Genomic DNA, 19,380 nt, shown 5'->3' on the forward strand with positions numbered 1-19,380 from the left:
ATATCTATTCGTGCTGTTGCTATATACCACAAGAAGATGAGCGTAGCAATTAACGTGCAATTTCAAAACAATCAAACTATTATTTCATCGTGGATATGGATTCGAATTCTTCGGTTTGCAAAGATTCGAGTGACTAGATATCAAGTTCGCAGTAGTTGCTTTTGTTACAATACGTGAAAATCGATAAGTGGGCGGTTGCGAACAGGTTAAGTGCGTTTATTTAGATCGACCAAGTACCAAGTCTCCGTATCGATTCGAAAAAGATGGAGGAAATGCCTGTTGATGTTGAAATTAACTTCGATATGTTACCGAGCAGCATAACTTTCGTCAACGATTGGGTATGTACAGCACGGTCTAAAATTCAGTATAGAGTTTAGCTGTTGGCTTCAGTGTTGTGATAGTTGGACATTTTTCTAATATAGACATTTTATGGATTGCTTCGAGTTGGTACCTACTATGATATTGAAAGTAGATAAATATTTATTGCTCACCCCCTACAAGGTTACTGAATTTATGGTTGATATATCGCAAAACAATTCTGTGTGTAAAAATACGAAAAAAAATTATGCTTCTTTATGCCGTCAACCGAGTGTGTCTTCCCACTCGAAAAATCTTAACATTTTCGATCTTTCGAAAAAAAGGCCATAAAATCCGTTAGAATCGAGAAAAACCTTAAAACATGCGAAAACGAGACGTCACTGTTCATTTTCAATCGTGATTGTCCAGTCTTATGTTACGCCCATGCCTCACGTAATTTACAACGTTAAGTTAGCTGTACACGGTGGGCAAAATTCGTTGTCTACTGAGGGGATCTCGAGAACTATAGCAGCTAGAAAAAAACGGATGACACATTCTCGAGCTCTTTTTTCATGACTTTCCAAATCCGAAAAGAGAAACGGCTTATCATTTTTAGATTTCGAGTTATTAACAAAAATCGAGATTTTGACGATTCCGAGAAGTTCTCATAACTCTTTTGTTTTTGAACTTACAGATCTGAAACTTAAACTTTCTGAGGCACTTTTATACGTAGAATCAACTGACAGAAGATTTTTCTCCAATTGAATAATAACAAATTCAATAAAAGTTTGCATTTAATAAAATGAAATTCCACCTAATGATTCGAAACGAAAAAATATTTTGAGCTCATCAGTGGAAACGTAAAAAAGTGCCTGCAAGAGGTTCAAGTTTCAGATTTGTAACTTCAAAAACAAAAGAGTAATGAGAACTTTTCGGAATCGTCAAAAATCTCAATTTTTGTTTATAACTCGAAATCTAAAAATGATAGACCGATATTCTGTTTTCGGATTTGGATTAGTCATGAAAAAAGAGAGAGAAAGTGTCATCCGTTTTTTCTAGCTGCTATAGTTCTCGAGATCCCCTCAGTAGACAACGAATTTTGCCCACCCTATAGATATATTCTGATGAATAGTTAAATTTCCGTTCTTCGTCGGACAAAATGGAAAAGTTAGGTTAGCAAATACATTCGTCGACTCGTATTCATCGCATATTCTGTTACCGATCGAAACTTTGACTTTCAAACATCAAATACCTGAACCATTTAACGTTTACTGGCTTGTGGTGTCATTTCTGATGAGATATTTCGAGATAATTTGATGCTATTAAGAAATAAGAAAGTTGATACTAAATCAAAAACGGGTATTTGGACATATCCCATCACCAGGACCTATGGAGGAATATACAGGGTGTTCTTTTTAAGATACGCCGAAAATTCAATTAAAATTGGGTTAAGAAACATTGAGTCAATATAAGCGCACCTTACTGGTTATGGGATAAGAAAACTGACAACTTTGATCGCGTTTTCTTCGAAAAAATTGAACAGTCCAGAGATATTTCCTTGAAATTTTCGAAGTTGATAATCTCTCATCATTGTCAACAAGAAACAAGATCGTCTTCGACTACCAAAATCTTATAAAAACGATCAAAACTTCGTCAGTGCTTTCTACTTCACATTAATCAGTCAACACCCTGTATATCAAAAGTGGAAAAAACCTACCTGGAAAAACCTCGAACCCGCTAACTTCCATTCAAATTCGTAGTCACGTCAGCAGACCTTCTCGCGTACGAAGTTTCCTCCGCGTTTTTCACGTCCTGAAATATATCAACCTTTAATCCGGACACCCCGTATAAAGTGAGAAAATTCCGAAAAACCATCACCTCAACGCCCAGTTACAGTAAAATCCGTTAAAATTTAATGCTCCATTAAAAAATTTTAATCCTCCATTATTCCTTTCGAAAATTTAAATTTTAATGGGGCATCGAACGACCGAGCCTTGAACTAGTTGAGCTAGACCAGCGTTGAAGTATAATTTCGGCATCACTTTTGAAAATATGCTTTTTATAGTTCACTGCCCAATTTTTATCATCAAAATGAGTATATCGCAAAAATCAAAGGTTGTAAAATATCGAAAGGTCTAGAAGGAATCGATTCATAATGAGATTGGGTCTAGATTCTATATTTATAACCACCTATATACATCCTAGACGCCAAATTATCCTAAACCCATAATCTCCACTAAAAAAATATAAAATTTCTCGATTCGCGTGTGCCAAAATAAATGATAATGCGAAACCTAATCCCTTAATGGGATTTTATTGCCAAAGACCTATCCTTGATGCAGAATTGAAAGGTTTCCTGAAGTTCTTCGCGAAGAAGCTCTACACCGAATGAATGAAGCGTCAATTGTCACGTATCGGAATGAAATAGTTCATCTCAAAGTTCCGAAGAGTTTGCAGTTGCAACTTCTCCTCCAAATTTTCTCAATATCGCAGTATCAGCTGTTTCGAGTTTTTATCAGGTCATATAATTAAATGAAGTATTATAAAAGTGTTGTTTCCAAGCTGAACAAACGTTTCTGTTGATGCATTTCGTGCAAGTTCTCGTAGTGTAAAATATGTACGCGGGAGATAAAATACAAAATGTACCGTACAAAAACACAGATAACTCGCAAAGGTGACAGTCAAGAACTTGTGAATTACGACGATTAAAAATATCCACCGTGGCATAAAGAACTGTTATCGTATGTTAATTAGCATTTCGCTGCAGAACTCGTTATTATTCGATTAAATGTTGAATAATAAAAATAACTTGGAAGCAGAGTTCTACAGTCTCACTATATCGGTGGAAAGAAAACATCAAGTCAAGTCTTTCGGTGTGGATAAGCCTGTGTCAAAGTTTTATACATCGTTCGTTTATCACCTGGGCTATTCGATGGAGAAAAACATGAAGGATGGCGTGAAATACGAAAAGGTATCGCTCTTCCATTTGAAATTCAACTTGAGAGGAATAAAAATCGTTACATTTTCACTAGTTTACCTGGTAAACCTTTTTTTTTTCCTCAAATTTCACCACAAAGGCCCAAAGGATCTTTCCGATCCTCTATTTGTTCGCAATATTTATGAAAAAACGTCGTCTTATCCGTTATCAAATTCCGTCATAAACAATATCTTTCTTCGGTTTCAGTTGTGTTACAGCGGACAAAGATGCCAAAAGATACCAGAAGCACTGATCAAAATGTACGGTACGAAGACACAGAGTTTGGACTTGAGCTACAACGAACTTATTACGCTGAGGGGACTGGAAGGGTTCCCGCTATTGAAGGAATTGATATTGGACAATAACGAACTCTCCGATACCCTGGTCCTTCCATATCTCCCGCATCTCAATCTCTTATCGCTCAATAAAAATAAGGTAAAAGAAATCCTGAAAATTTCTATGATTTCAAACATTTTCGACGAAAAAACTATTCTTAAATTCGAATTCATATGAAATTCACAACACTGATGAAATCGACAATCTTATATACAACAATTATTGATTCAACCCCAAAATTTTAAAAATTTTTCACCTGAATTGAATTGGAAATTTCACATACCTGAGTTCGTCGGTTTCTACCCAATGAAATTCACAAATAAGATTATCCCAACACAAAACCTTCCCGTATTCTTCGAAAACAACAATAAACTTACTATTTCTTGAAAAGATTGAAGAGATATATGCAAAATATCTTAACGGATTATCGAAAACGCTAACTCGAATAAAACAATACACAACAATGGCCGCGGTTCATAAAATTCTGATTTCCCGATCAAAGATTTGACAGATTTCCAAAATGAAATCACCGAATATTGTTCATTCCCGCATAGATTGAAAGAAATTATTTTCTCTGTTCTAGATTTTCGACATAGAAACCCTAATAACGAAAATACAACACAATCTTCCCAGCTTGAATTATCTGAGCCTTCTCGGTAACAAAGCTTGTCCTAACGAATTGGCGGACGCTGAAAACGACGAAGAAGACTATCAAAGATACAGGTACAACGAGAATTGGATAAATTACATCGGCTAGATCAAGCAGATAAATGTCAATTTCCATAAAGATGAATTCAATGGCGATTAATGAAGTATTTCTAACTGCATCAATTTCATTTTTCTCGAGTTTAAAACATTGAAAATATACATTCCACAGACTTTCTGCATACTGAAAGCTTCACGTGAAAGCTACTGGTTTAGTGAGAGACTTGAAAATATCGAGATCTGAGCTTATTGAATTGGAAAACAATGAAACTTTGCAGGAAAAATTATTATTTCAAATGACAATGTTCTATTTGTTGTTATTGAAGGTATTTCGTGCTGTATCACCTACCAAACCTGAAATTCTTGGATTCCACCAAAGTGAGGGAATTCGAAAGGGCGGAAGCGAAAAGAAGAGGAAAATTCATGAGAGTCATCCGTCCAGTAGCAACCCCTGAAGACGACGAAACAGACACCCAATGGGACAATAGATTCACCCCCCTTCCTAAAAATCTACGAAGCCTAGACGACCAAAGGGGTAAAAACTTGGAATATTCCCTTCCACCTCTGACCCGACTCGATGAAAACGTTTCAAATATTTCTTTTTGCAGGATCCATAAGGAAATGTAAGAAAGTTTACCAAGGCAAGCATTCCGAAGGCAACAGGTTCATATCCAACAATGATTTATGATCGGTCCTAGATCTCACAAACTATTTTCTATTCTTTGTTATCGGTTCTCGTCGAATGAAACGTTTCACGTGTATTTGTTTATCTATTCATCCCAGAATGTCATTTCAAATTATCAATGGTCTATGATCCAAACATAGACATAGAGACATGGACTGAGCAATGTCAGCATGAAAATGTCTTTTTTATAGAAAGAGAGAAATGATCGTCGGGAATTTACCTGTCTCTTTTTTGTTCACATAGAGGTGATTGTGGACCAATCAAAATTCTAGAAAAAGACAACTGCATTCCCGACGTGCGTTTCTCTCTGTCACTTTTTTTGACCGTATTTCATGCATAGATATAAAGGGAAGGCACAGTCCATGTCTATATGTCTATGGATCCAAAGATCATAGAATTAGGTTAGTTTCTTTATCAAAATAGTTTCCAAATGTAGACAAAATTTGAGACTGTGCCATCTAGTCAAATTTTGTCGAACTAAAATTTTCAAATGTTCGGAAAACAAGAATTCTTTAGATTAACAAACCGGCTTCAACATTTTCTATATAGAAGGCGTGACATAGTACAGATTCCTAACCTACTACCGCCACCTAGCCATTATCCTTGAACTAAAACTTTAAAAAACAGAAATCTGTACTAATTACGCTTCAGCTTTAACCATCTGTAAGTAGATGTCAGGAACCTCAGCTATTGCAACAAACCACAGATGGCGCTGCTTAAAACTAATATTTTATATACTCACCTCGTTGATTCTGACGCCTGTAACTACTCTCAACGGCTACACTGACTACAGGGTGAATGAAACAAATCGCTTCTGATTTCATCATAAGCGGAAGAATCAACGTTTATTCATATCGAAAAAAAAATATTCCCCTTCCAAACTCCAACCAAAAAAAAAAAAAAAAAGTAGAGAAGACGCAGAATACCTACAGAACGACGATACATCGGCTCCATCATCCGTCGGCGACGGCCAATAAGCGTTTCTGTTTCGATTTTCCTCTCGTGATATCCTGCGTAACGTAACGACAGAGGCGCGGCGGATGACGCGTCTGCATCATCGTCATCATCAACATCATCAGTAGTAGTAGTAAGTATGTAGTAACCAAATAGAAAGAAGAAATATCAGATCGTCCATATAAATACATATATAACAGTTGTGAAACGGAAATATTCGCAAGAAAGCAAAACGAGTCAACGGGTACAGGAAAGGCTAGAGGGGTTCGTCCCTCGTATTCGTTATTTTTCGTTTTTATTTATTATTTTTTGTTTGTTTTGTGTTAATTGGTGGTTTTGTTTTGAGTTTGTTTTTTTTTCTAAAAAAATTCATCTTGCAGTTATCCACGAGTGGTTTTTTGTTTCGTGATCGTTGGAAGCGAGAATCTCTCTGCTCTCCCCATTATTTTTTTTGTTTGTCGTGATCCACGTCTCATGTTCGTAAGTTGCTTTACTGACAATTTGACAATCAGACCATTCACTTGCTAATTTTCAAGGAACCGCTTCCGCGATCATGGTAGTACACCTCTTTTCGTTACTTGATCAGTAGGGTTGGGAAAACTGAGCATTCGGCTGATAGAACGACCTATCCCCCTGTAACAAAAAAAAATTTAATAAAAAATTAATACTATCAACAAGATGTTTCAATAAAAAACGAGAAATAGCCGGATTTTTTGACTCTATTTGACAGCACAATCAACTTAACATCAAGAAAGCAGAGAGTTAAGACCAAAAATTCACTCTCCACTGTACGAGGATGTATTGATATCTAGTTAGCCTACACCAGTTCCATTGCGTTACCATAGCAATGAACAACAACTCATTAGAAGTGTCAGTGTGAAGTTTGAGGTAAAAAAAGTAAACCAGAGTTAAGCAATGAATTAAAAGAGAGAAGATGTCCACCGAAATTGTGAAAATCGAAAAATTGGAGTATCTAGCCATCATCAAGTACCTGAATTTAAAAGGGTTAAGAGGTAAGCAGATTTACGAAGATATGCTTAATACCCTTGGTGATAAATGTCCTTCGTATGCGACCGTGAAAAATTGGACTGCAAGCTTCAAAAGAGGTAAATTTTCCATTGAAGATGATGACTGCTCGGGAAGGCCAGTTTCTGTGTCAGTGTCCGAAAATATCGATGTAGTTCAAGACATGATTTTATCAGACCGTCAAATTTTGCTAAAACGAATATCTGAAGCACTGAATATTTCATACAAACGCGTTCATCATATAGTTCACGTCAATTTGGACATGTGAAAAATTACTGCAAAATGGATCCACAAATGTTTGAATGTTGACCAAAAGCGTGCAAGGGCAGAAGCATCGCGTTCGATTTGAAAACGATTTAGACTTCTTAAGCCGAATCGTTGCTAGGGATGAGATTTGGGTACATTTATACGATCCAGAAACAAAGCAACAATAAATGGAATGGCGACACTCTGGTTCTCCAAGACCTAAGAAGTTTTGTGCCCAAAAATCTGCTGGAAAAGTCCTTGGTTCATTTTTTTGGGATTGCAATGGAGTAATCATGATTGATTTATTGGATAAGGGTAGAACAATAACCAGAGATTACTATTCGGCTTTACCGACCACTCTACGGGAAAAAATTAATGAGAAAAGACGCGGAAAGCTATCCAAAGGTGTTTTGTTTTTGCAGGACAACGCCCCTACACACAAATCTCATGAAAAAACTTCGTGATTTAGAGTTTGAATTACTAGAACACCCCCCTTTTTCAGCAGATTTGGCTCCATCTGACTATCATCTCTTTTCTCAACTGAAAAAAAGTTTAAAAGGTCGTAAATTTTCTTCCAAGGATGTGGTAATAAAAGCTGTAGAGGTCTGGTTTGCAGAGAAAGAAGAAACATTTTTTTGAAAGGTCTAGAGACGTTGCAGGTTCGCTGTAATAAATGTATCCAATTAAGAGGAGAATATGTTGAGTAATAAAATATTTCGACATTGAAATTTTGTTTGTTTTTATAGTAGGCTAAGAGAATTTTTCAATATATCCTCGTATACCTGTAAAACAACCTATGATCCTTTAAAATTGACGACAAAACCCCAAAAATTCCTACCTGATAGGTGGAGTCTTGCGACAGCAACCCGTCCATCTGACTCTGATACTCGATCATGTACGGATCCTGACTGAGCTCGGCCTGACTCAGTCCCGGCTGCGAGAGGCTGAACCCTGGCTGCGACAGACCCGGCTGCGACATGCCCTGCGTCAGCTGCAGGCTCTGGCTGAACGGCTGCGTGGTCTGGTCCTGACTCAACGTCTTGCCGCCCTTCTGCCTCTGCGGAGGTTTGCGATTCCTCGGATTCTGCTGTTGCTGTCTAGCCTGAAACCGAACACATCGATCGTTATTAAACACGAATAAACGAATAGGTTTTTCAGAGCGTACCTGTAGAGCCTGCTGATGCTGGTTGTAGAACCTGGGCGGAATGTGGGCCATGTTCATGAACATACCGACCGGCACCGGCAGGTTCATGCTCGTCTGGCTGCGATCCTGGCTGATGTAACTGATCGGATCGTGGGTCCTGCTGAACATGTCGAGCGGCACCGCGCCCCTAGGGTAGTTGTACTGGCCGTTGATCGCGGTGTTGGTCCTGTCGTACACCGAACCCGGTATTATAGCCTCTCTGGCGTCGAAGACCGAGGTGGTCATGAAGTGCGAGCCGGGATTCTCGGAATTGACCAGTTTCTTCGGTTTCGCGAACTGTATCAGCGACTCCTTGAGGTTGGTCAGCGGACCCTCGACCAGGACCTTCTGCTCCTTGAAGAAGGACAGGAGGTGGTTCCAGAGGGGTTGCTTGGATAGGACCTTGGGGTTGCCCACGATGATTATGCCGTATTTCGCGCGGGTCAGGGCCACGTTGAGACGACGCGGATCGTTCAGAAAACCGATTCCTGCAAAAGGGATAACGTTTTTGTATTACACAGTTGAAATGGGAACGTTTGCTTGAAGAATCAAACCATGTCATCGAAGAAAATCGATTTCCTAACCCAATTTTTCGATTCTATGAGTGACATCTTTGTCAATCATGGTGACAGTTAAGGTTAGGTGCATAGATTTTCTGATTCGAGCATAATCGGAAAGAAAAGTAGATCAAATTCGCTCACCTTGATGCTCGTTGGACCTGACGCAAGACATGATGATTATGTCTTTCTCCCGACCTTGAAACGCATCCACGCTCGCAATTTCGATCTCCTGATACAGTTTGCTGTGCAACGATCCCTGATATTGCATATATTGCACCAGATAAGCCCTCTGTCCTTCGTACGGAGTAATTATTCCAATCTGCTCAGGCTTAACCCCCGCCTTCAAGAATCTAAAAAGAAAAATTAGTAGAGTAAAACGAAGATTTTCAATCAGACGAAACATTACTTGGTGGCTATTTTCTCAACGTTAGACGCTTCGGTCCGGTTGAGATAACTGGTTCCGGAACCGGCTATCTCTTCCTGTCCCTGAGTCACGTGGAAGAACATCGGCCTCTCGGCGATGGGCCAAGGGAATTCGATCTTCAACTTCCTCTCGTTGGCGCACACGCCGTTCTGCAGACTTCCCTCGTAGAAGAAATTGGACGGGAACCTGAAGAAATCCGTTCAAGAACTCGCAATTCATTTCATATAACATGTCAAATATGACATTTGACACATGCAATATTTGAAATTCGACATATGTCAAAAATGACATTTGACATATGTCAAAAATGACATTTGACATATGTCAAAAATGACATTTGACATATGTCAAAAATGACATTTGACATATGTCAAAAATGACATTTGACATATGTCAAATGTGACATATGTCAAATATGACATTTGACACATGTAAAAGTTGAAATCCGTCATATGTCGAAAATGACATTTGACATATGCCAAATATGACATTTGACACATGCAAAATTTGAAATTCGACATATGTCAAATATGACATTTGACACATGTAAAAGTTGAAATTCGACATATGTCGAAAATGACATTTGACATATGCCAAATATGACATTTGACACATGCAAAATTTGAAATTCGACATATGTCAAAAATGACATTTGACATGTCAAATATGACATTTGATACATCCAAAATTCGACATATGTCAAATATGACATATGTCAAATGTCACGTCTAGTGTCGAAACCTAACCTCAAAGAGCACTAACCTCGACAGTTCCGGGTGCATCCTGTACTGCACCTCCAAACGGAAGGGTCTGATGCCGAGCACGACGAGACGTTCGAACAGGCTCTGGGACAGTCCCGCCCTAGCCGCTTTCTTGCACATAACGACCGGTCCCAGTTGGCAATGATCGCCGACCAAGATGAGCTGCTTGACTCCGAGCACGACGGGTACCATGCACTCGGGTTCGGTGGCCTGAACAGAACAAAATAAAAATGAGGTAAACCGACGAGTAAACGGACAAATTCCGACGCACCTGCATACTTTCGTCGATCAGTATCGAGTGAAACTTCAATCTGGTCAGCCTGGGATCGCCCGCGCCCACGCAGGTGCAGCATATGACGTCGGCCGCCTCAAGCAGTTCCTTCTCGGCCAACTTCTTCAGCATCCTGTATCGCTTCTCGTCGACCGAGCTCAGCTCGCCCGTCTCGTCCTTCAGCTGTTGCAGTTTCTGCTGTTCCGTGTTGCCCTCCATCTTTCTGATCTGGTTGTGCAGGGCCAGGAAGCTGACTGGGGAGTCTATGGCCTCGCGAGACTTGGCGCACAGCCTGACAACCTTCAGGTTCGTCTTGTGGATCTTCTCCGTCAGCTGGTCGACGGCCGTGTTACTGGGCGCGCAGACCAGCACCGGCCCGCCGTTCTGCTTCACCAGCTGGTAGACAATGGTCGCTGAGGTGACGGTCTTGCCGGTGCCCGGGGGGCCCTGTATGAGCGACAGGGGACGTTGCAGGGCGTGCTTGACCGCGTACACCTGGGAACGGTTCAGGTCGGGCAGATTGGGGGCCGAAAAATGCTTGGGAAGATGACAACGGAACAGGACGTCTTCGACGTCGTGTCCGAGCAGCCTGTGGTAGATGTAGGCGGACACGGAGGTGTCGTCGACGGCGAACTTGCGAAGCGCCAGCTGCATCCTGAAAGCGACAAACAAACAATGTGGAATCGCACATAAATTTCGTACATCCGGCTAAAAAATGAAAAACCCGTCAAAAAACGATAAAATACGTTAGAATCGAAAAAACCTCGGCGAAAACTCAAGAAAGCAACCCTAAAAAAATTTGAAATCCTACCTGTCGAAACTCGTACTCTTCCAGATGAAGTCGACCACAAAATTACTGTTACAGTCCGAAGGAACTCCATTGTTGTTCTTCAGCTCGATACCAATATCTTCTCCGTAATTGTCGGGCACCTTAATCACGTGTCCAACACCCGCCCAAGGTTTGTGCATCTCCCCCACATATCTCAGCCTCAGCTCGTCGCCATGCATCAATTTCATGTCTCCATCGGTCTTGGCCAGTGTGAAATAGGCAATAGTTTTCTTGTTCAGCCCAATGTCCCACCTCACTTCGATGTTTTCTTGCGTCTGCGACTCTTTCAGGCGCTTATCATAATCAGCCTCTAGTTTTACCAAGGGACCGAATATGTTCTGGTATTGATAACCGTCCTCGTAACGTAGCAAAACCTAAAAAAAGAGAAAAACTTCTAAATCATGAACAAAACGGAAAAACACAAAACTCCCATGAAATACTTCAAATTTATGTACCTGCTGTGGTTCTTCGTCCACTCCCGGTTTCTCAAGATCTTGGAAAGTAGCATCGACATTATCTTTCCAAAGTTCCTCGAGTTTATTGATTTGTTGTGCGGTAATCTGACGAGCTCTGAGTTGTTCCTGTTCGGAAGGAACTTTAACCAACCACGTGAGAAAACATCTGTCAGCAATCAAAGGTTTCCATTGCTCTTGATCCCAATTCATATCCTTTAAAGAATTTTGTGCAGCGCATGGCTGTCTGCATAATAGCACAACAACTGAATCGGCTTTAGCAGGAATGAAACCCAAAACAAATACATTTCGGACTCCGCAACTATAGCACTCCAATATTGTTTCTCCTAACGGACCGTCCTTATGTAGAGTAACTTCCTTGTGCTTAGCCCTCACCTGATAAACAACAGGATTACAAACACTAATGAAAACATCAAGATATAAGACCTTACCAAGTGATTAATGATATGACTACCAGAAGTGTTCCCACGTCCATTGCAAAACCACTTCTTACAACAATTGCACATAACAACACAGTTGGGTTCATGTATTCCACAATACTTGCAAGCATAGTCAGGTAATTCTTTACTATTGAAATATTCTTCATCTTCCTCCTCAAATTGAAGTTCGCCTAGAGCATTAGCAGCACTGGCTATTTTACTTCCGATATCGTTATTCACCTAGAGATAAGAACGTTTTCTTCATGAAAAAAATGTGACCTAAACTTAGGTTATCACTAACCTGTAAGCCCGTAATTTTAGGCGTTTTCGTCGTGTGCTCGATCTGTGATGCCTGGGTCTGGGACGGAATGGTGAAATCGGTAAATTCACATTCTGAACCTTGAGTATCAGCACCTATCAAATCAGCGTCTTCGGTATCCAAAAAAGTGAGTGTTTGTGAACTAGGTCCATACGCGTCAACACTCATCGTGGATGATTACAAATTAACGGATTATTACACAGTTCGAACACTATATTAAGGGGCACTCTTCTCTCACCAAGAACTCAATCACATAAGCAGCGACTCAAAGAAGCATATAACTTAAAATACTTTGAATATCCAACTTTTGAACGCCATGTTAGCTAGTCATTTGTTTTATATGGCAACTTTTTTCAACTTCCTTTGCGCAAACGTCTAAATATCAGTGTTGCCAAGAGAAAAATACTAAGCGAAATTTAAAATGTTAATATTTCTTCTAAAGATAAAGGACTCGATCAACTTTACCCCTATTGTTTAAATAACAAAGTAATTTCGATATTTATTAATAAATATAATAATGAATTCAAAACTTTTCAGTAGTGTGAATTCGTAGAACACAACCAAAGAGGAAGAATTAATCTTTGACACAACCCTTCCACAACGTCAACAGTGGCATAGATGTCAAAAATTTCGGATAACCCCACTTTTACATTTTTAATTTATTTTTATTCAATGAAATATGAAATTTTCACTGTCCGTGAGCACCATTTATAGATATATTAATACGTAAGACAAATGATTACGTAAAAGAGCACATATTTTACATATCTGGAAGGACACCAAATCATTTAGAAAATGAGTTTCAAACAAAAACATTTACTTAAAAAATACAAGCAAGTACTTCATTTAATTGCGCTTAGAAATAATTCATCTTATACCTCTTCAAATGGCCCTTTAGCAGTACTTACTAAGAGATACGAGGCTGGTGAACTCTCAAAAGATGAGATTCAATTAGATGCTTGTCGATCTTTACAGAAAGTTTATGATTCATTACAAACATATGCTCCGACCAAAAGAAATATCTTCAGCAAATTATTTTCGAGAAATGTGGATCAACCTAAAGGTTTATACCTCTATGGAGCTGTGGGAGGTGGAAAAACAATGCTTATGGATTTATTTTACGATTGCTGTAGTATCGATAAAAAGTCAAGAGTACATTTCAACGAATTCATGGTGAACGTTCACAAACAAATACATGCAATCAAAAATAAGTATGGACCCCAATTCTCCGCAAACTCAAAGCCCTTCGATCCAATTCCAATAGTGGCGGAAGAGATTATCGACAAGAGTTGGCTAATCTGCTTCGACGAATTTCAAGTGACCGACATAGCGGATGCTATGATTTTAAAGCGATTATTCACGCAACTCTTTTCAAACGGAGTCGTCGTCATAGCCACGAGTAACAGGAAGCCCGAAGACTTGTACAAGAACGGTTTGCAAAGATCGAATTTCGTCCCTTTCATACCGATACTGAAAAGATACTGTGATGTATACAACCTCGACTCAGGTATAGATTATAGGGTTAAAACGATGAAAGATAAGAAAGTTATGTATTTCGTTAAATCGGAGCACAAGTTGGATCCGGTTTCGCCGATATTCAAACTGTTGGTTTCCAAGGAGAACGACGTTGTTAGAACGAAAACTTTCACGATTTTAAATAGGAACGTAACGTTTCGTAAGGCTTGCGGAGGGGTGTTAGAATCTAGTTTCGACGAACTATGTGGAAGGCCTATAGGCTCCAACGATTATTTACACCTGGCACAGTATTTCCACACTATAATCATCAGGGACATCCCTCAGTTAAGCCTGAAACTCAAGTCCGAAACCAGACGTTTCATCAATATGATAGACACGTTTTACGATAATAGACTGAGGATAATTTTAACTTGTTCGGTCCCCTTGAACGACTTATTCTGTAAGGAGAAGATCGACGACGACGTCGAACAGAGAGTTTTGATGGACGATTTGGATCTGAATAAGGCGGATGCGAGCGCTAACGTTTTTACAGGCGACGAAGAAATATTCGCTTTCGATAGAACGATCTCTAGGATCACCGAAATGATCAATGCGGAGTACTGGAAAAAATTCGAAAGATGATGAATACTCGAGGAATTAATAGGAACAATTGAAAAATAGTTTTAATTACTTCAAAGTCAAATTTGATCCAGTTCCCAGTGTTAAAGGCTGGAAGATTGGATAAATTCTTACTCCGAGAGAGCCGCAGTCTACTTAATAGGAGCACAATTTTTTTTTGTATATATTCGACTCCAATGGTTGTGAAATAGGTAGGCGAAATAAGTTTTTTTTGAATTGTTAAAAATGTATTCAGTTATGTATATTTTATTTGTTTTTTATTGTTTTATCGCCAACTTTGTGATCTATTTAAATGAATAAATATCAGATTTAGTTATATGCCTTGACTTGACGTAATTTTTTACCTTCGCAACAAATTAAATGCATTGAGAAATCTCTGGGAGAATCCGTTCACCTAGAATTTATCGTTTTGGTGAAAATAAAATTTGGAAAAGATAACTTTCTGTGAGAGAGATAATCCGGTTCTATGATCATCTGTCACTGGATGACATTCGACATTGACATTCGAAGAATTTCTGTTAACCAATGAGAAAGCTTTTTTCATGACGAAATTGATATATTTAGAGGCGGGCTATTTCAAATAAGGCTCGAAAATATCCACTTTATGGATGTAAAAAACGAACTTTTCCCCATCATTCGACAAATATTGACGAATGAAACTCGAATCAAACGTAAAAATAACTCAGCTAGAGCCGACCTGTTAAAGCAAGTCTTCCGGCTGTTTATTGTCAGCTTACACTCCAATGACAATTTCTACCATACCTACGAACTGAGATACATACTTTTGATGGGGACCTGACACAACATCCTAAAAACCCGTTTTTCACCGCATCCTCACGAAACGGACGATCTTCAAACGAAGGAATGAGGCTTCTTCTTCAGTTTCTTCTCTCGCTCGGTCTGGGCGTCGTGCCACGCCTTCTGCAGGGCCCTAAAAATTCAAATCGCTTCGATAAACGCGCGAAAACGCGCTGGATCCGTTACCTACACGCAATCCCTGCTCAGGTCGATGTTGGACAGTATGCTCTCCAATATCCTCGTGGCGGGAAGGACGACGAAAGAGAGGAACTGTATCTGTTCCTCGGGGATCTGATTCTGCTTATCCCTGTCCATCAGGGGAAGGGCCCTAAGGCCCCTCTTCTTGTATTTGTCGCCTTCGTCGTAGAACTCTCCTGACAAGAGGAACAGAGGGTTCCTTTTATATTGTACCAGTTACTGTAATACTCACTGTAGACGTTATCCGTCAGGCGTTTGGCCGTCGAGTAGGGCTTGCACTGTCCCGACAGATCGGAGACGGTCATCATGACCGCCTTCATGAGGTACCGATGCTCGGCGTTTCCGGTGTCGAAATTGTTGTCTCTGATCAGCGGTATCAGGGTCTTGCTGTTCTTGAAGTAACGCTGAAGGTCGGTGGCCAAGATCGCGTCCTTCATCTCCCTCATCAGCGTCTTGTAAGTCTTGGGGGTCGTGTTGAAGATCGGATATTGCTGAAACATTAACGCTGGACGTCCTATTCGGCCTTGTTGAGGAAATAAAGACTCACGTCGAACAGCATGGACGTGACCAGAAAATGGTAATTCTCCCAAGACGATTCCTGATAGAGACGGTATAGAACGTCGTCCGTTTCGTGCAAGAAATTGTTAGTGTAACCGCTGTGATCTATATCGTGTCCGATGGAGGAGATCAGGAGGGCCTTCATCTGAAACGGCGACGGATATCACGTGATCCCCGACGATTGGGCACTCACCTCGAACGTGGTGAAGGTGGCCTTGTTCCGTTTCAGTATGTTGTACATGCAGTGCATGAAGTTGAACGCGTGATCGAAGTTGTGGTACGGCACCTTGCGGTAGAGCCGTCTGGCGGTCAGCATGAACTTGAGCAGATTGTCGTTGTTGAGGTTGCCGTCGTCGCAAAGGTCTTTCACCATGTACACGGCTATCTGGGGGGAGTCTTGGGATATCTGTTCGGGTATGTACCACCTGAAACTGTGAAACAACGGCCGTATTTTCGAATATACTGTAACGTGGTTACCTCGGAGAAAACTTATCTCGAGCGCCAGCTAATATTTTCACTAGGAAAAATAGCAAAACTCTGCTAGTCGGAGACAGAGTTCCCTGTTACTTAGGGTGGTAGCGATAACGAAGTAGTCGAAATCAAATTATGTACTAGTTTATTCCCACCTTCGGAAACTGATTATATGTACAACGGAGATATGTGTAGGTATGAACTATGAGCGAATCTATCAGCAAACATACATTCGGGAAATTCTATCCGGTCACGAGCACTTTATAAAGTTAATCCCGGGTACAGTGAAAAATCAAAGGTTGTTCAATAAAATGCGCCAACCAGAACTGACGAAATGGATACTAAGGATGACCTCGCGAAGTGAAATGACTTGCTATACGGTATCGGGATGTAATTAATGAAAGAAACACAACCAGGGCGGATCTATTCGAGACTTTTATTCGCTACCCCAAGGGCTATAACGCTCCATGACTGATAGCGAAGAAAAGGTCTATTTTGAGCGCAACTACGGGATTTCATTGACGACGAGCGGTATCTCTTATTCTCTACCCCAAGGGCTTACGCGCCATGACTGATAGAAAAGAAGAGATTTCGGATTCAACACTTATGACCCGGAACGCGGACAGGGGGGTTGACGGGACCTTCCCTTCAGTACCCCAAGGGCTTACGCGCCATGACTGATAGCGAAGGAAAAAGTCAGACTCGCGAAACAGGGTAACGTACGATAAAATATAACAGAAAGCGATACAGTGCAGCAGCACTAAAATGAACTCCAATTTTCCTCAGAAAACTGGGATTCATTACAATACGGAAAAATTCTCGTCTTACTCGAGTAGGTTGGGCACTCTGACGTTCATCGTCTTCAGGGCGTAGTCGTAGTCGTGCGAACAAGGCCTCATCAGACGTTTCAAATGACTGTTGTATAAGTTATAGATGATCTCCTGGAAAAATGACGTTTTTCCGTTGCTGCATCGAAGATAACTAACGACTTACCGCTTTGTGCAACTTCTTACTTTCGATGTTATACTGAAGACAGCACGACGTGTACTTCGTGAAAGTCTTGAGCGTACCTTCATCCGCCCTCGTGAAGATCCCGTACTTCTTGTTGAGCAGGTGAAATATGCCTGAAATGATGGAAGATGAGATGAGTGGCGCCTCTAGTGGACAATTCCCAAAATAACAACGTCACTTGTCCTTGTCAAACGCGTGTTTCAGATCGATTTTTCTAACCTACGAGCCCGCTGTCGTTGGCGATGGGCATGCACAGGAGCGTCTTGATCGTCCTGCCGACCCTCAGCTCGTACTCGTCGCCGATCCTCCTGTCCCTCACCGGATCCTTCACGTTGACCCTCTTGCCGGTCCTGGCCACCAGGCTGGCGATCCCCCTGTCCTTCTGCAACAGCTTCGCCGTCAGGCTCTTCTTCACGAAGTTGTCGTTCCTCTCGTCGATCCCCTCCTCGTACACCTCGGCGGTGAGCTCGTCGCACTCCTTGTCGATCAGGAAGAACGTGCCCCGCGACACTTCCAGGGTATCCTTCAGGAAATTCTGGAAGAAACGAAGGGAAAAAGAAGAATTTTCACGCCCCTGTTGACATTTATGACAGAATTATGACGTAAATGACAGGAGTTTGAATTATCTCTATGGTCACAACTGTCATGTGTCACTTGATCTTTTTATAGACTTCGGCCACAGAGTCTCTCACCATCAATTCCGTGATCATGGAGTTGCAGTCGGTCCGCTTGCTGAAGAAGGCGCCGGTCATCTCGAGCAGCTGGTTGTGCAGACTGGCCTGCTTCAACATCGCCTGCCTCTGTAGGTTCTGATGGATGGCCGCCCCCATCCAACCGGCCACCACTATCGACACCTTGAGGTCGTCCTTGTTGAAGGGATCTTTGACGTCCTCCTTGACCATTTCGAAGACCGCGTAGCACTCGCCGTCCGGCGTCACCACGGGAACGCCGAGCACCGATTCCGCGTTGTCGTCTGAAAAGTTTGGCCTAAAATGCTCGAAAATCTTCTTGATGCCACCTACTCACATTTGAAGCCAGTCCCTTCCGGAAACCTGGCGTCAATTTCGAAATTTTCGACCATCACGTTCTCCTTGTTGAAGGCCACGTGCGCGGCTACGGTGTTGCCGCGTTTTATCTCGAAACGATAGCGGGACAACATCACATCGTTCTCGTCTCCGGTCAAGAGATAGATCTCGTTCGGTCCTTTGTCCACCATATAAACAGAAACACCTAAAAAAATTCGCAATATCTGTCGAACCAATACAAAAGGGTTGAAGATGTGGCACAAAAACGCAAATAATCGAATGAGAATACGTGACCGAAGAAAGAATAGGTATATTTTTTTAACCATACCATCGGCATCGGTGGAATTCTTCAGCACATCCCCCGCTTCGAGGAGCAACGCGTGAAGATGCGGATTCTTGGAGGAAAAATCGTTCATCTCTTTCAGATTCACCACCGATTGACTCGTTTGCCGCTTGGTAAAACTAGCGTCGCTCACCGTGGTCGCCGCTTTAAGCGACCTAATCTGAGCCTTGCGGTTGTACGGAGCGACGACATTTTTCGCCTTTACGGTGTTTGGGAATAAGGATAAGTATTTTCTTCGAAACATAATAATAACAGACTAAAATCGCTGAAACAAGGATGACAAAAAGGTCGGTTGACAGAATCGGAGGTTTACACAGAAAAGCGTCCAGTCGCAGTATAGAATTATTAATGAATCTATGGTCGAAAAGGATTTTCTCTGACAGAAGAAATAATTTCATACTGTGATCGTGTGACATC

At 41.0% G+C, this 19,380-nt stretch overlaps 4 protein-coding genes across 6 annotated transcripts in view; 2 read left to right on the forward strand and 2 right to left on the reverse strand.

Moving 5' to 3' along the window:
* The window catches only part of LOC123314856 (cAMP and cAMP-inhibited cGMP 3',5'-cyclic phosphodiesterase 10A-like), a 34,903-nt gene extending 15,546 nt beyond the window's left edge, over positions 1 to 19,357 (reverse strand). The window contains exons 1-11 of one of the 2 annotated variants that reach the window (XR_006537874.1): positions 18,949 to 19,357; positions 18,622 to 18,825; positions 18,288 to 18,568; positions 17,815 to 18,130; positions 17,578 to 17,708; positions 17,413 to 17,525; positions 16,307 to 16,544; positions 16,103 to 16,258; positions 15,788 to 16,046; positions 15,548 to 15,731; positions 15,342 to 15,490 (exon numbers count right to left, since the gene is read on the reverse strand). Coding sequence is in view for 1 of the 2 variants with exons in the window: in XM_044900246.1 (XP_044756181.1) it covers positions 15,412 to 15,490; positions 15,548 to 15,731; positions 15,788 to 16,046; positions 16,103 to 16,258; positions 16,307 to 16,544; positions 17,413 to 17,525; positions 17,578 to 17,708; positions 17,815 to 18,130; positions 18,288 to 18,568; positions 18,622 to 18,825; positions 18,949 to 19,207 (2,220 nt within the window). In the remaining variant the exon portion in view is untranslated. Of the gene's footprint in view, positions 1 to 15,241; positions 15,491 to 15,547; positions 15,732 to 15,787; positions 16,047 to 16,102; positions 16,259 to 16,306; positions 16,545 to 17,412; positions 17,526 to 17,577; positions 17,709 to 17,814; positions 18,131 to 18,287; positions 18,569 to 18,621; positions 18,826 to 18,948 lie in introns of those variants that run through there. The other variant, XM_044900246.1, reaches the window with a different exon arrangement.
* Positions 17 to 5,074, forward strand: LOC123314862 (leucine-rich melanocyte differentiation-associated protein-like). Of its 2 annotated transcripts, none has more exons than XM_044900253.1 (5): positions 17 to 338; positions 3,482 to 3,709; positions 4,194 to 4,333; positions 4,642 to 4,850; positions 4,924 to 5,074. In XM_044900253.1, exons 1-5 carry the CDS (start codon positions 264 to 266, stop codon positions 5,001 to 5,003), a joined length of 732 nt encoding a protein of 243 aa, XP_044756188.1. In that variant the 5' UTR covers positions 17 to 263; the 3' UTR covers positions 5,004 to 5,074. The 2 variants fall into 2 exon arrangements, with proteins under 2 accessions (XP_044756188.1, XP_044756187.1); XM_044900252.1 differs by lacking the exon at positions 17 to 338 and adding an exon at positions 2,880 to 3,268.
* Positions 5,813 to 12,824, reverse strand: LOC123314855 (regulator of nonsense transcripts 1 homolog). The gene is made up of 11 exons (XM_044900245.1): positions 12,448 to 12,824; positions 12,159 to 12,386; positions 11,710 to 12,102; positions 11,237 to 11,628; positions 10,426 to 11,080; positions 10,156 to 10,364; positions 9,376 to 9,579; positions 9,111 to 9,319; positions 8,392 to 8,897; positions 8,065 to 8,328; positions 5,813 to 6,587 (listed from the first exon to the last, which is right to left on the reverse strand). Exons 1-11 carry the CDS (start codon positions 12,631 to 12,633, stop codon positions 6,537 to 6,539), a joined length of 3,297 nt encoding a protein of 1,098 aa, XP_044756180.1. The 5' UTR covers positions 12,634 to 12,824; the 3' UTR covers positions 5,813 to 6,536.
* On the forward strand, positions 13,056 to 14,877 carry LOC123314860 (putative ATPase N2B). The gene has a single exon (XM_044900251.1). The coding sequence runs from the start codon at positions 13,261 to 13,263 to the stop codon at positions 14,560 to 14,562; it is 1,302 nt and encodes a 433-aa protein (XP_044756186.1). The 5' UTR covers positions 13,056 to 13,260; the 3' UTR covers positions 14,563 to 14,877.
* Positions 19,358 to 19,380: the final 23 nt, after the last annotated feature.

The sequence above is a fragment of the Coccinella septempunctata genome, chromosome 6 (assembly GCF_907165205.1).
Source record: "Coccinella septempunctata chromosome 6, icCocSept1.1, whole genome shotgun sequence".
NCBI lineage: Eukaryota > Metazoa > Arthropoda > Insecta > Coleoptera > Coccinellidae > Coccinella > Coccinella septempunctata.